At 36.0% G+C, this 17,165-nt stretch overlaps 1 protein-coding gene across 7 annotated transcripts in view; it reads right to left on the bottom strand.

Moving 5' to 3' along the window:
* The window catches only part of KLHL13 (kelch like family member 13), a 160,339-nt gene that overhangs the window by 23,074 nt on the left and 120,100 nt on the right, over positions 1–17,165 (bottom strand). For all 7 annotated transcript variants that reach the window (XM_031445735.2, XM_031445737.2, XM_031445730.2 and 4 more), the window contains one exon: positions 12,463–12,604. In XM_031445735.2, coding sequence (XP_031301595.1) covers positions 12,463–12,604 — 142 coding nt within the window. The remainder of the gene's footprint in view (positions 1–12,462; positions 12,605–17,165) is intronic.

Below are 17,165 nucleotides of genomic sequence, written 5' to 3'. Positions count from 1 at the left end.
CCCCTTTGAAAAAACGTATGGCTAATGCTTCCTGTGTCATTCTCTGTGTCATTTCTCATTTTGGTCCATATTCCACTAAAACTGCTTGTTGAGGTTTGTACTCAATCTTCAAAATATGGACAGTGCAGCTACGACACCAGGAGCTTTTACTCACAAATTTGAGCATTTTGCTTCCCTTTGCACTATTAAAAAAAATCCTCCAACCTTTCTCAGTAAAACAGCGCATCCCCAAAGAAAGAAAGTGGAGGCTCCCAGACCACATTTATCACATTCTGAGTATCTTCTATTCTAGGCTTAATTTATCTACCTTTGGCAAACTGTCTGCTTTTGAGAGGTTTTGCATTTATCTTCACTGCATGTAAAGTAGTTTCCATTTCTATACATTTCATAACCTTTATTTTCAAATGCATAAACAATCCCACTATCCAATTCCATATTTGCCAATTTTATTCCTGATTATTGCTATCTTTATCCAAATAAGATCTGTCAATTCATATTATTTTCATACAGATCGAAATATCTTGTTTGCATATGGTTATCTGTCTATCCTAGCTCTGTCTAAAGAGAAACAAACTAAAGTTCCTTCTACAACGTACTTTGTTTGTAAAGAAGTGCACAGTCTTTTTTCTAAACAACTTTTATGCTCTAATCTTGTGAGGAATGCACACATTAAAATAAAAGGTGGGGTCCTTCTCTTTCACAATTCTCACCTGCAGTCTATACATCTACCTTTTGCTTTCACTCTTATAAATCGTTCCCTCTATTTAACTTTAGGAAGATTCTTGAAGGTACACACTTAAAATGTGTCCTTGTATTATAAAATCATTTTCTCTTACCAAATTTGTACTCGTTCCTCTTGTCAGAATTCTACAAACATTTTTGTCTATTTTCACATGCGAGTCCACTATACCCAGATACAACTCTGTTTTATGCAAAGTTGCTCAAAGTTTCCAATTAGTCTTTTAGCATGTCTTTAAACTGTTTTTAGTGCTTTAAACTCCACTTCTTTCTAGCCCAATCCTTATCTTAGTTCTCTATTTTTCTATTTTTTTCTGGGTCTTGGGTTCTATTTATGAGGGGATTGTGGTCTGTTCTCAATTTCTTTATTATTTCCCTTTCCCTCTTCTATAAAACAGCCCAAATCTTCTTTCTCATTTCTTCTTCATATCCTTTTGGGGAAAAAAAATAGGCATTTAAAAAAGGCTTCTCTTCTCTGTATTTAACTTACCCAATGTATCAAAACTTTAAATCCAATTAGAGGGAGGTACATATATAATATCCTCTAGGACTGAAACATATTAAATGAGTTTGATAAATTTTAAATGGTCATATTAAAACAGAGGAGGATATGTGCTGACATTACACAACTATAGCATAGAAACCAGATGAGCTACAAATAACATGTGCCAAAACTTGGTTGGATGTCAACAGCTTTCAAATTAAACATAATGCCACAGTGAAAAAAAGCTAGATTGATATTCTCAGGTATTAAAAAGCAATCTGATAAGCAAATCATTCCACTAAATTCTGCAACTGGAAATAACTTACTAGCATATTCTATCTAGCTTTGATCAGTATAATTTTGAAAAGGAAGTGGAGAAAAAAGTAAATGCATCCTGATAAGAGCAATAAAGATCATTAACGGAAAGTACGTTTTATGAACAAAATTTAGGAACAAAAAGAAAAGGTTAATGAATGGGTTTACTCCAATCTTTAAGTAAATGTAATGGATTACATCAAAACAATACCATAGCCATGTTTTTATGAGACACTGTTCATTTAATACAGAGGACAGAAAAGGAATAGATATCAATTAAACTCAGCTCCCATTATATAACACCTGTTGGAGTTTAAAAACTGCTAATAGCTTTCTATCACTGCATTATATCATAATATGAGACTTTAAAGACCTCTCTAATCTGGCCCCAACTCAACTGTGCAACCTTATTTTTCATTATTTCCCTAAGTATTCTGACGCATTTTATCATTGGTAAAAACGCAGGCTTACTCCTTTTCCAGTATTTTTATTTATGCCATTATTTTTCACATAGAATATCTTCCTTCCTTCAAAGCCTAGTTCAAATTTGACTGCCTATGTAAAGCTATCTCTAACCAAATTTCTAAAAGACTTAGGCCCCTGGAGTCTGGGTTGCCTAACTAAGCATTCAATTACAGTTGATCCTGGAACAACATGGGTTTGAACTGCACGGGTCCCCTTATATGCAGATTTTTCCCCAAGAGTAAATACCACAGTACTACACAACGTGCGGTTGGTTGAATCTGCAGATGCGGAACCACAGACACCTAGCGCCCATTGTAGTTATACTTGGATTTTCCACTGCACGGAGGGTCGGCACCCCTAACCCCCTGCACTGTTGAAGGGTCAGTGTATATCCTACAGATTTCTTTTTCCAGGAAAGATGAAGTAACAGGGGGTGGATTTATCTTACTTCTTAAAACAACTCAAAATTAGACAAAATACATGAAAAACAATAGTTTAAGACTGGATGAAGGATAGGCTCTGTGAAAGAGGAGAAACAAGTTAGATGAGCCCCATGATTGCTTATTGCCTGGAATTTGCAGAGGTCCAAGGAGTGGGAACCCAGGTGAAGCCCCGGCATTTTCCCAGCATTGAGTCTTAGGGAGGTCAGGACAGCTAGGTTCGTAGGGTAGTACACAAGAGGAGAGGTCTGCACGGAGAGAGGGCCATGAGATCTAAAAATAGTCCCCTCTCAAGTACTCAAGTGAGTACTGGTAAGTGCATTTGTCTAGGGACAGAACCACCCAAAAGGAACACAAGGAATGCTCCTCAAGGCTCACCAAGGACTGGAAACAGATCCTATTCAAACCACAAGACTGGTAACGTTACAATTCTAGGGCCTTGGGTAAAGTATCCAAAAGGAATTTGCTCAGGACCAGAGAAAAGTGGCCCTAGAATAAATGCTGCTCTGGTTCCACCTTGAAAAGCTTAAAAGTAAATTTACAAAATATGTTAATGATAGGAGAATTGGGAAAGAAATCAGAGTGAAAAGTGCATCAAACTGATGGTGAGTCCTTCACCCTACACCCTACCTTTTCCCCCAGTGTACCCCATCCTGGATGTAAGACATCACATAACCTGGGGGCAGTTATCAGGGAGCAGACAGAGAAAGCGCTACTTCTGGCTGGAAGAGCAAGAAAAAAGATCCTTAAAGCTCACAGGGAGTGGAGAAAATCCATTTTACATTCTTCCCTCTACTGTTCTCTTGAGCCCCAGTCCTCAGGCAAGTCCAAGGCATTGGTGGTCGCAACAGTGACAGCAGTGACAGTGGTGACAGCAAAGTCCTAAAATTCTGAGAGGAATCTTCCTCTTTGATCAGAGGAGTTGCAATGGTACCTCTGCAGTGAATACCCCTCTGTATTCTGACCAGGATGTGGGTTCAGTTGTGGTTGAGTATATGACAAAGCAGGATGAAGCCCCAGCTTTCAGGCCAGGGGACCATGAGGAGAGCCCAAGAGAACTGGAAAGTACTGAGAAGATGGTCAAGACGGAAGAGCAAGAAAGAGAGACCCGGCAAAGTTCCATACCATGGAATACTGCTTAACAATAAAAATGCACAAGCTATTGATACACCTAACAAAGTAAATGGATCTCAAAGATATTAGACAACGTAAAAGAAGCCAGTCTCAAGAGCTTACCGACTGTATGATGTCATTTATATAATATGTGACAGAAAACAGATCAGTAATATCCAGGGTTTAGAGGTAGGATGAGTGTGACTACTAAGGGTAAAAGGAGAGTAGGTTGGGGTAATGAACAGTCCAGTATCTTAACTGTGGTGGTGATTACATGAAACAATATATTTGTTAAAACTCATAAATGTATAGATCAATTTAAAAATTCAGTTTTATTGTATGTTAATTAAAAAAGAGTAAAAAGATGGGGAAAGATAGGCCAAACTAACATTAAAAGACACCTGGCATGACTATACTATTGAACAAAGTAGATTTCAGAGCAAAGAATATTCATTATCAGTCTGATAAAAGATCTCAGCTTCCTTAAGAAACCAGGAAGAGAAGAGCAAATTAATCCCAAAGTAAGCAGGAGAATGGAAATAATAAAGATCAGAGTGGAGATTAATGAAATATAAAACAGAAAAACAAAGAAATTAAAAAAAAACAACCAAAAAGCTGTTTTTTTGAGAAGATCCATACATTGATAAAACTCTAACGAGACTGATAGAAGAAAAAAGAGAGAAAATGCAAATTATCAATACCAGGATTGAGAGAGGTGATATCAGTAGAGACTCTATAAATAGTAAAAGGATAATAAGGAAATACGAACAACTATATGCCCATAATTTGACAACTCAGTTGAAATAGACACATTCCTTGAAAGACACAAGCTGCTAATGATTACTCTAGAAGAAATAAGCTAAATAGCCATATATTTACTATAAAACTGAATTTTCACTCTTGAATTCTACCTTACATTTAAGGAAGAAATAACACCAATTCTACAAAAACACATCCAGAAAATTAAGAGGAAGGAACACGTCCCAGCTCATTCTACAAAGCCATCATTATCCTACCAAAACTAGACAAAGATAATCAAAGAAAACTAAGACCAAAATCCCTCAATGATCACAGATGCAAAAATCCCTAAAATTTTAGCAAATCAAATTTAATAATATACAAAAAGGATAATACATCATGACCAAGTGGGGTTTATTCCCACAATGCATAGTTGTTTTAGCATTCAAACAATCAATTCACATTATTAACAGACTAAAAAAAAAAATAAGGCTATCTCAATAGGTGCAAAAAAGCATTTGACAAAATCCAACATCCATTTCTGATTAAAAAAAAACCAAAACTCTCAGCAAACTAGGAACACAAAGGAACTTCCTCAAACCTATAGCTAACATCATACTCAAAGGAGAAAGAATGAATGCATTCCCCCCTGGTATTGGGACAAAGCAAGAATGTACACTCTAATCACTTCTATTCAACATTTTTCTGAAGTTTCTATCCAGTGCAATAAGGTAAGAAAACCAAATAAAAGGCCATCAGACTGGAAAGTAAGAAATAAAACTATATTTATTGGCAAAATGATTGTTTTGTAGAAAATCCTACAGAATGGACAAAAAAGTTCCTAGAACTAATAAGTCAGTTTATCAAGGTTTCAAGATAAAAGATCAATAATCAGTAAGAAACTATTTCTGTATACTATATAGCAGCAAACAATCAGAAATTGAAATTATGTATTATAGCATATTTGACTTGCAAGTGGTATGTGCTGGTCCTCTCTTTCACTTCAAAACATGCTAAATAACCAACCAATCAAATAAATAAACAAAACACCTCATTTGAGAGAGCAGGGTAATTGGAGGTATTAGAATAACTTATTGTACACTAACCTGAGTATCTGAAGAACTATCCTCAAAAAAAATTATATGCTCATTTCTCTACATTTAACTGACATTCAGGAAACTGAAATAAATAAAAAGTTCAACAATCTGGATTATTTAAGCTCTTCTTTTATAAAATATAACATATTATAAAATCATTATGCCTCTCTTTCTTATGTTACTAATATATTTTAAAAGTTGTTAATTTTACAATCATAAAATCTTAAAATAGGGTACAGTTCATCAACATGACATGATCAGCAAACCAAACGCCTACCTTAGGATAAGCATTTCATGAAGTCAGCCCACTGGAAAGCAACACAAGTTAATTTGTATAGGCTTGAGATAACCTATTTTGTTAGCATTCCATTACAAAGATAATAACTTAAGACAATAAAATTAAATTTTTCATGACTTTACAACTAAAATTGGGCAAAGAAAATAAATTGATAAAATGGAGGAAAATACAGAAGAACAGTCTGATAGGCACCAGACTTAATGTGAGAAAATGTCAATTAGGAAGATAGACTTCTGGAGCAGGGAGGCATTTATAAGTTTTATAGGCTTCAGTAAGCATAGTCAACAATCAAGAAATGATTTGTTTCCACCTAGATAACTAGTCTACAATTAATATACACCACCACCAGCTGAAATACGCTACTCTAGTTATGGCTTCCTTGTCCTCACAGGGATGTTTCCAAATGGCAGTTAATGTTTTTTTCTCTCTGGTCCCTCCACTCAACCCCGTTTTGACAGGGGAGGGGAAGAAGGGCAGGCAGGCATGAAGATATTCTGTGTAATTCTGTGATTTCTATTAAGAATAAAATCTTTACTGTATCATTCATGCCAAATTATCTTTTCTCCTTTAATCCATGTTTTTATACTTATATTCAGTGAAAGCTAAATATTTAAAGACATCATATTTAAAAAGAGAATAGAGTTTAGAGCAAGATGAGAAAAAATATAAATACAAATTTACAGTTAGAAAATCTGTGCTTCAGAACTAGAACAAATAATCCTAAAATTTATATGGAATCACAAAAGACCCAGAATTGCCAAAGCAATACTGAAGAAAAAGAACGAAGCTGGGGGAATAAACCTCCCAGACTTCAGAGAATATTACAGAGCTACAGTAATCAAAACAGCAGAGTATTGGCACAAAAACAGACATATGGACCAATGAAACAGAATAGAGAGCCTAGAAATAAACGTACATACTTACAGTAAATTAACCGTCAACAAAGGAGACAAGAATATACAATGGAGAAAAGACAGTCTCTTCAGCAAGTAGGGTTGAGAAAGCTGGATAGCCACATATAAATCAATGAAGTTAGAACATTTCCTCACACCATACACAAAAATAAACTCAAAATGGATTAAAGACTTAAACGTAAGACAGGACACCATAAATCTCCTAGAAGAGAACATAGGCAAAACTTTCTCTGACATAAATCTTAGCAATGTTCTCCTAGGGCAGTCTACCCAGGCAATAGAAATAAAAGCAAAAATTAACAAATGGGACCTAATTAAACTTAGAAGCTTTTGCACAGCAAAGGAAAACCATAAACAAAACAAAAAGACAATCTATGGAATGGGAGAAAATATTTGCAAATGATGTGACTGACAAGGGCTTCATTTCCAGAATATACAAACAGTTCATTAACTTAATAACAAAAAAACGAACAGCCCAATCCAAAAAAGGGCAAAGGACCTAAACAAGGAATTCTCTAATGAAGACATACAAATGGCCAACAGGCACATGAAAAAATGCTCAGTATTGCTAATTATCAGAGAAAAGCAAATCAATACTACAATGAAGTATCACCTCACACAAGTCAGAATGGCCATCATTCAAAAGTCCACGAATGACAAATGCTGGAGAGGGTGTGGAGAAAAGGGAACCCTCCTACACTGTTGGTAGGAATGTAGTTTGGTGCAGCCATTATGAAAAATAGTATGGAGATTCCTCAAAAAACTAAAAATAGATTTACCATATGATCCAGCAATCCCACCCCTGGGCACATAGCCAGAGGGAACTCAAATTCAAAAAGACACATGCACTCCAATGTTCATAGCAGCACTATTTACCATAGCCAAGAGATGGAAACAACCTAAATGTCCAGCAACAGAGGACTAGATAAAGAAGATGTGGTATATATACACAATGGAATACTACTCAGCCATAAAGAAGAATGAAATAATGTCATTTGCAGCAACATGGATGGACCTAGAGATGATCATACTAAGTGAAGTAAGTTAGAGAAAGAAAAATATCATATGATATCACTTATATGAGGAATCTATGAAAAGACAAAAATGAACTCATTTATAAAACAGAAACAGATTCAGACATAGAAAACAAACTTATGGCTACCAGAGGGAAAGGTAGGGGAAGGTATAAATTGGGAGCTTGATATTTGCTGATACTAATACTATATATAAAACAGATAAACAACAAGTTTCTTCTGTATAGCACAGGGAATTATATTCAATACGTTGTAGTAACCTATAATGAAAAAGAATATGAAAAGGAATATATGTATGTATATGTATGACTGAAACATTATGCTGTGCACCAGAAATTGACACACTGTAAACTGACCATACTTCAACTAAAAGATAAAAATAATAAATTAAAATGGAAAAAATAAATAAAGGAAAAAAAAAAAAGAAAAAAGAAAACCTGTGTTCAAGTCCTAGTTTTTGTACCTTCGTGGCTAAGTGAATTTGGGCAAGCCTTCTAAACTTCCTGAGCTTCAGTTTCCCAATCTATAAAATGAGGATAATAATTATTGCCTTTTCTATTTCACAAAATTGTTTCAAGTATCAATGAGGCAAGTATATATGAAAGTAACTTATAAGTGCTATCCAAATGCATTTATTCCATAAACAATATCAATAAGAGCAGTTAAAAGCATTGAGTATTTCTTCTGTGCCAGGTACTGGGCTAGGCTCTTTATATGTATTATCTCTTTCAATGATAATAATAATATTAATAATCAATAATAATAATAATGGATATCTATTAAGCATCCACCATATGCCCCAGCACTAGGTCACAGGCATACACAAACAGCAGATTAGATTCTAGATCTTGTGGATCTCACTGATATGTGATATTGATGGGCCAAGAGGGAGGACAAGAAGGAGCCATGAACTCTGCCTAGGTTACACAAATTCCAGCTTCAAAAGGAATTGAAATTAGCTGTCAGGGGAACAGATCCAGGGGAAGAAACTGGCCCAGAGAGGATAAAGACTTTCCCAAAGTCACATGTTAGCTGGTAAGTTGTCTTAAATCCGTGCCTTTCCCATTGGGGTATCCTGCAGAGTGAGGCTTCTTAAAACAGTTTCTCCCCACAAATCTGTTCCCCTGACAGCTACTTTCAATGACTTTTGAAGCTGGAGTTTGGGTGATTGTTAACTTTACAACAATGATAACATTTACACATTAAACACTTCTCTAGCTTGTTCCCCTGACAACCACACACCTAAGACTAGCTACCCCCAAAAAACCAGTCCCTGTTAGTGCTTATACTTAAAAACTCAGTGAGGACATAATTTCAAATAGACTTATAAAGAGATCATACAATATTTTTCAATTGCAATATAGAGAGGTAGCTCTAGGCCACCACAGAAAATATTATAACATAAAAAATCAGTTGAAGAAAAAACAAACTCAGGTTACTTTCAAACTACCATTCCTACCACCAGTGTAGACCAATAAAGGCTGAGCTAAAATGTGACAGAGCTAAGGGTCTCCTTTTGTGGTACCTGTTTTCAATGATGACATTCACATATAAGAGTAATTACTTTTTAAAATTGATGTAGAGTTGATTTCTGATGCTGAGTTAGTTTCAGGTGTACAGCAAAGTGATTCAGTTACATACATATATGTATATTCTTTCCCAGATTCTTTTCCATTATAGGTTATTACAAGATATTGAATATAGTTCTCTAGTCTACACAGTAGGTCCTGTTTATCTATTTCATATATAGTAGTGTGTCTCTGTTAACCCCAAACTCTTACTCCATTATATTTTTTGATTATACAGCTTGTACACAAAAGTATCTCCATCATTCATCAGTCTCCCTAATGTCTCTAGACCTTCTGCTATGCGTTTACATTCATATATATGTATACATGTTGTATATTTCTTCTACAAATACGTGGGATTATGCAATATATATTTCCCTATTACTTTTTAAAAACAGCTTTATTGAGATATAACTAACATACCATTCAATTCACTCATTTAAAGTGTACAGTTTAGTGGTTGTTAGCATATTCACAGATATAATGTACAACCATCTCCACAGTCAATTTTAGGATATTTTCATAACCTCAAAAAGAAACCCCAGACCCTTTAGCTATCATCCTTATATCCTCTCATCTTCTCCAACCCTGAGCAATCACTGGTCTAAATTCTGTCTCTATAGATTTCCCTATTCTGGACATTTCATATGGATGGACTCATGTAAAATGTGCTCTTTGTGACTGGCTTCTTTCACTTAGCATATGCTTTCCAGGTTCATCCACGTTCTAGCATGTATCAGTACTTCATCCGTTAATATAGCTGAGTAATATTTCATTGTGTGGAGATGCCACATTTGTCCTATTATCTTTTCATTTAATTTTTTCTTTCCATTCAGTACACACAGATCTAGTTCACTCTTTTTAGTGACTGTGAAATGTGACACAGTTTCAATGCAACATCACTTAAGTAACCATCTCCCTACTGATGGATATTTAAGCTACTTCCAGTGTTTCCCCATTGTAACAGTAACTTGTAATCTCCACATGATATATAGGGAGGAAGGGAGAGGCCATCTCTCAGTGGAAGAAGGACCCTGCCTTTCAGGACAGTGCCTCTATAAGTACGTTCCCTGGACATGCAACATCGCCTGGAAACTTGTTAAAAGTGCATACTTCTGGGCCCCACCCCCAGAATTTTTCATACAGAAAAGAATGGGTGGATCCTGGTGCTCACTGTTTCAACAAGTCCTCCTCCTTAGGATTCTGAGATGCAATAAAAATTGCTGTTCTAAATCTCTTTGACTACACTGCAGTGGCTTTCATTATTTAGTTTTAAGTAAATTTTAAAAATTAGTAGGACCACAAACACTGGCTTTAACACCTGGCTCTGGTTGTGGACAGAGCAGTATAGCGGAGCGGTGAGTCTCTATGTTTCTTTAGGGAAAGTACTTGAGCATGACAAAAAACCTTTCTCTGTTTTTCTTTAGGAGTACTTGAATATAACAAAAAACCTCTTCCTCTTCCTCTCAGTTAGCTTTTCCTAGCTGTTTGACCCCTCATTCTCTTCCTCTCCTAACCTTAAAAAACCAACAACCAACAATTAAACCATTTCCGCAGAACTAAGATAACAGGGGATGGGAAGCTTTTCCTTCCTGATCCTCACATTTCTGCGGAGGATACCCATGGGACAACAAACTGTAGCCCTCAGCTCCCGGTAGAAACTGAAGCGTTGGAAAAATGAGATCTCCCTGAATCACAGATGGGAACAAGAAGAAAATGTCGAGGTCTCCTACTCAAGAGCCACATTATGGAGATAAGAAAAACGAATCCCAGGGAAATCACATGACACAGCAAGGCCACACAGCGTGTACAAGCCTCTCTCTCCCTAGGCTTTACTACACTACACGGTGCACTATATACTGCTTCCCTATAATGGTGCTTGAGCACGAATATACATGAAATTCATCTGGGGAGATTTCTTTTAAAAATACATTTAGAAGGATTTACTTTCCTTATCTTACTAAGCCGAGAAGACTGATATAATTTACTTATGTCTAGAAGAAATTTATGGGCATCCGGTGTTATATTGTTCTCTAATTCAGCAACACCCACAGAGGTCAGGGAGTATCCACAACAGTCAGAAGCACTTGGACGGCTTCTCCCTAAGTTAAATAGCTCCACATTGCAGCTTTTTGTGTTCTTTTGGCTTTCTATTGTTTTCCTGTCCTCTCCTTTGATGTCAGTTATCACTTCTTACATTTATCAGTGCGTCTGTGTCCAGCAGTCCTCACCCCGACTCCCACACCTACTACTGCCAATGTGAGTTGAGACACCAAATAAATACGATCTTTAGAACTATGATAAAGGTGACAGTAAAACAGGTTGCAAGTGAGGAACTAGAAAATAGAGTGTGGGGACTAGTTTTTTGATATTTACATTGGCTGAGATGTAATGAAAAGTCAGTGTTGCCAGTTACAACATTCTGTAAGAAAGGGGCAAGATAGCAAGACCTCCCTTACACAAACAAAACAAAGAGGGAATTCAGAAGATTTTTTTTTAACATTAAGAAGGTGTGCAGTTTCCTCCCTTAAGGTTTTGCCTCTATTTGTTCGCTTTTTTTTTAATTAATAAACTTTATTTTTTAGAGCAGTTTTTTTCCTTTTTTCCTTTTTTTAAATTGAAGTATAGCTGATTTACAACGTTGTGTTAGTTTCTGGTATACAGCTTTATGATTCCATTATACATACAAATATATTCTTTTTCATATTCTTTATCTTACAGGTTATTACAAGATATTGAATATAGTTCCCTGTGCTAATAGTAGGACTTGGTTGTTTATCTATTTTATATATAGTAGTTTATATACAGTAGTTAGTATCTGCAAATCCTAAACTCTCAATTTATCACTCCCTGCCCCTTTCCCCCTGGTAACCATAAGTTTGTTTTCTATGTCTGTGAGCCTGTTTCTGTTTTGTTAATAAGTTCATTTGTGTCATTTTTTTTAGATTCTACACATAAGTGGTATCCTACGATATTTGTCTTTCTCTGTCTGACTTACTTCACTTAGTATCATAATCTCTAGGTCCATCCATGTTGCTGCAAATGGCATTATTCCTTTCTTTTTTATGACTGAGTAGCATTCCATTGCTAGAGCAGTTTTAGGTTCACAGCAAAATTGAGTGGAAAGTACACAGAGTTCCCATACACTCCCTGTCCACACACAGGCACAAGCCTGACACTATCAAGATTCCACACCACAAAAACCCTGGGTGGTTTTTAAAGGTACGTAAGTAATGCAAAATGGCTGGCTGGGATTACCTGTAACACCACAGAACTGTGGGTATTGCTGGTAAAGATGCGTGTGGTTCCTGCCTTGGAAGACTGCAAATGGGATGAGAGGCCCATTTCGCTGCTTCCAAGGGACAATTTCATGTGCTGGTCTTCCTCTTCCACTAGAGATCTGAAAAGTTTTTTAAATCAGAAAAGAAGGCAAATTAAAACTTGTCATATAATTCACAATAATGAAATTATTATAGTCTCTCATCTGATTATGTGTCAATCATCTGACTATGGAACCTACTGAGTTTCGTTTCACTGTATTGTAGGTTCATACCAGTCCACATCATAGAAGAAATAGATCTGTATGTGTAAAAAGCTTTCCAAGGTCAGAATAGATAAATGAGAACTGAGAAATCAACCTAAAAGCTGGCTCAAAACTATAATCACAAAGGGTTTGGTTTTTTTTTAGTGCCAGACTAATTGCTTTGGTATTGTGTTGTTCAGGCAGCAATATCATCAAATTGTGTTATTCACAGTTAAAAGTAATTTGGAATACTTACTTTTAGAAAGATAGAAGTAATATCTATCATTTATGGAACAGTCACTTAATATCAGGTACTTGCCCAGAAATGTAGACCCATGATCTCATATAACCCTTAAAATAATCCATTGCAACAGGTACTACTATTATCTCCTTTTTATTAAGGGTAGAGAAAATGGGCTACAGAAGAGTTAAACATTCCTTACCTAATGTCACAGAGTTATTAAAATGATTAGGCAGGATTTGAATCTAAGTCTAGTTGGCTTCCAAACTCCAAAGAGCCCATTAATAAACACCAGAGGTTAACTGTGATATACGAACACGTTACTACCTCTTGTGTCATTATAGTTCTTCTAATCAACCTCAACTGAACAAAAAATGTTACACATGAAATAACTTCTTTTTCTAGCAGTAACTCTCACTTAGCGGTTTGGGATTATTTAGCTGAATAGTCACAGGGTGGTGGCCTTTCCATCTTTTCAAACAAACATATAATAAAAATAATTAACACAAGCTCTGCCCATGCATATATCACATTAGCAATTTTTCAGGGACCATAAAAAGCATTTGAGAACTTGTGGTCAACAGGTCAGTTGGATTCACAGAGAATATGGCGAAACATTTAATAGATAAAAGGCCTCAGGTTACATTAAAAATTGACCACCATGGCACAAACTTTCATCATTCCTTAGACTAGGCAGACTTGTGTTTCCTTAGGTATACACTACTAAAATTATTTCTGAATCACCTGCCTAAGAGCAGGGAGGCCATGGTTCTGAACGGGTTTGTACGCTCATGATGCAGACCGCTAAAATGGACATCAGGAAGGAAAATGCATTTTCAAGTGCTAGAATTCTTTCTTTTTCCTATTTATTTGTAACTTCCTGAATGTTGAATGATTTGTTTAAGAACTTGAGTCTATCCAATATCTTAAAGATTTCACCTTTTCCCCCACCATTCCTACAATCTAAGTTGATCAGTTTTAACAGGAAAAAAAGTTTTAAGACTAGACCATACTTTTAATAAAAGTCCTGCTTTTTGAATTCCAACACCAACCAAATGGATTTAAATCTTGCAGTCATTAGCAAAACTCCTGGCCTTAAGGGTGACATCAATTCTTCTTAACAATATTAGAGCCATAGTATAACCAAAAGATGAATTAATAATATATAGCCATGTTTTATTCAACCCTTATGGATATTTAATAAAGAAGAGAATAATTTAAGTAAGATTTTAACAAGCATAAAAGAAAATGAATATAGCTTTTCACTAGTTTCAGAAATAGCTTTTAAAAAGAATTAAATTATATATATGATATATAACATACATACACTCATGCATACTTTTAGGCAGCTTTTGCAGACAGACATTTAAAATTACAGAATCAATTGGAAAAGTAGGAAATAGATTGATGGTGACTGGTATCCCTAATCAGAAAATTTCCATTCATTTAGAATTATTTTAATGGGACATTCAAGCAGAAAGTTTTATTAGTTTCTGTATTCCCTACACAGAACCTGGAACATGAGAGGTTTGATATATGTCATCTGAATGAATACAGAATCTCATTTCTGTGGATCATTCCAAAGACATTTCTTTATCATGCAGTGCTTTAAATGATCATCAATTAACATTTTTATAGAACCACAGATGTAAAAGAGACAGGAGTAAAGCTGAAATCACATTGCCCCTATGACATATCTGGAAATTGCTTTTTTTTCAAACAAACTGCAGATAACAACTTGTTTACATGTCATTTGTCTCTTGCTCTTAAAAACTGAAGAGCACAATGTGAAAATGCAGCCCTTTCTTGGCAAGATAATATGTCTGGCTTTCTAACTAATTACTTCCAAGGCTAAAGAAGCCTTCACTAAAATCATCATCTTCATGACTTTTTATCAACATCTTCTGACTTTTTAACATTCAGAACACTCCCTATTATTTCTGCCTCAGTAACAGCACATGCCATGTCCACCTTCTCAGCAGATTCAATATTCCCTTCTATCTCCTTTTCACTAATTTTATTGACTGGACGTGAAGAGCATTGGAAGGAGGTGAAACCTCTCTGCAAATCCCAAGCCACAATTACATCAAACTGTCCTTAAAGGAATGATTATCTGAGTAATTTCAAGAACAAATAAATATTTTTAATCTTTTTTTTTCCAAGTCATATGGTTAGAAGTAATATAAGTGGTTCTGAGTTGTGGGGGGGGACCAGGGGGATTTTGTCCCCTCCTCCCCTCGCCATGTTTGGCAATGTCTGGAGACATTTTACATGGTCGCAATGTGGTGGGGGAGCAGGGTTGCTACTGTCATCTTAGAGGGATGCTTTTAAACATCCTACAATGCACAGGAAAGGTCTCCACTTTAAAGGTGTACTCAGGCAAAAATTTCAAAAACGCCAAGGTTGAGAAACCCTGATATAGAGGGATTAACCTCCTCAGGACAATTTTTCTAAAGAAATCTCGTGTTTAGATAACTTCCCAGTCTGGGGGTGGACTCCATGAGTAATGCAGGCAGTCAGAAACACAATAGGATTATCAATTACCACTAACTCCTCCAGGACTACCTAATAATAGAACACCTCCTCCAGTCCATCAGTTTGAAAAATCAACTGTTTATAGGAGATAAATAGATAACAGCTTTGCAGTTTATAAGACAATTATGCAGAAGAGCTTTTGTCCTATGTAAACTCACGTGATAAGAATAATTTCCTAATTCTGCTGAAAATCATTATTATTTGAGGAGAAAAAAAAAATTTGGAGTCACTTCTACATGCTAACGTAGAATCAAGCAAATCCTGCCCAAATAGCCCTGTTTCATTAATCCTGTGACATTATTCATGAGAGAGACTGTGTTCATCAGTTTTCTTTCTAAAAACGGAATCTTTTTCTTACAATGTCTGTATATTGCTACCACAGCACTCCTGCCCACCCTGCTACCGCTGGACACATCTTATTTTCTAAACAATGACCAACCACAGAGCACAAAAGCAATCTTTCACAAAGTGTCCATGAATCAGTCAACCATACTTGCTCAAAGAGAACAATTACATTTTCAAAGAGCATTAGGTAGAGATAGAGGCATTTTCTGATCGTTTTACTGGAAGCACTGCAAAGGTGGTCAAATCAAACATACAGGGAACAGGACATTTCTCTGCACTGCTATTTGAAGACAAAGGAAACAGAAAGTCTAAGCAATTGTCATACTTTTAACAGGGTGATGCTAACATTGTAATGTTGCCTCAAAGCCTTCCATATTTTAAAAGATGGGAAACAGGTGTAAATGATATAAGCACACAATTCATAAACAAATGGTTTCGTACAAATGGTTAACAGAAAAATGTTCAACCTCATTAGTATTCCAGAATATGCAAATTAAAGCAAACCTGTAAATTTATCAAAGAGCAGCATGGAAGATAGATTCTCAAAATTGCTAGTGCAAACATGTATTAAGCCCCTGCCACCTGCATGGTACTGTTCACCTGACGGATTTTTTAATGAAAAATTTAAAATCATAAAATGTACAAATTCTTTTTCTACTGAACACCATGACAAGAAAGGACTGTGTATTACTGGTAGGTGGGCTGCAGCACGAGTGCTCTGTCAGTCTGGTTCAAATACGTTTTCTACAATGAATCGTTCTGAAGAGGTAATAGTTTGGTAGACATTCTATAAAGAACAGTGTCTCAGAACTCACTGTAGCAATCAGGTTTGTTGGTGTGATATATGGGGAAAAGTATCCCACAACTGCATCACTTGGCTCCAAAGCCTCCAACAGTCTTAAAACACTCATCAGTCTCCATACCAAAAAACATTTCCCCAAAACCCACCGAAATGAGTACTTCCCTGTTTAAAAAATAAGGTATTGACTTGATAAGTGATAAAATATGTATCTCAATTTCTTGGTTTCTATCACTGCCAGCGCTGGTTCACGTTATACAGAAAGCCAGTGAGGTCAAACATCCTTGTCAAGGGAAAGGGGACATTTTCGTGCTTTTGGCAATTATTAGCATGAAAACACATTAAACACTTGACTTCTCGGTAGGTGTTTCTTACACGTAAGTGCCAACCCAGGCCCCGGCACGTTCACTTCTTGCTCGCACAGCACATTTACAGCGCTACGCATAAAGCATGCTAGTAAGATATATGTACTTGCCGAAAACACGTATTGCCCAAGACTATCAGAACACTTGTCAAAC

Source organism: Camelus dromedarius, chromosome X (assembly GCF_036321535.1).
Source record: "Camelus dromedarius isolate mCamDro1 chromosome X, mCamDro1.pat, whole genome shotgun sequence".
NCBI lineage: Eukaryota > Metazoa > Chordata > Mammalia > Artiodactyla > Camelidae > Camelus > Camelus dromedarius.
The sequence above is the reverse complement of the archived record's forward strand: the minus strand, read 5'-3'. Positions and strand labels throughout refer to the sequence as shown.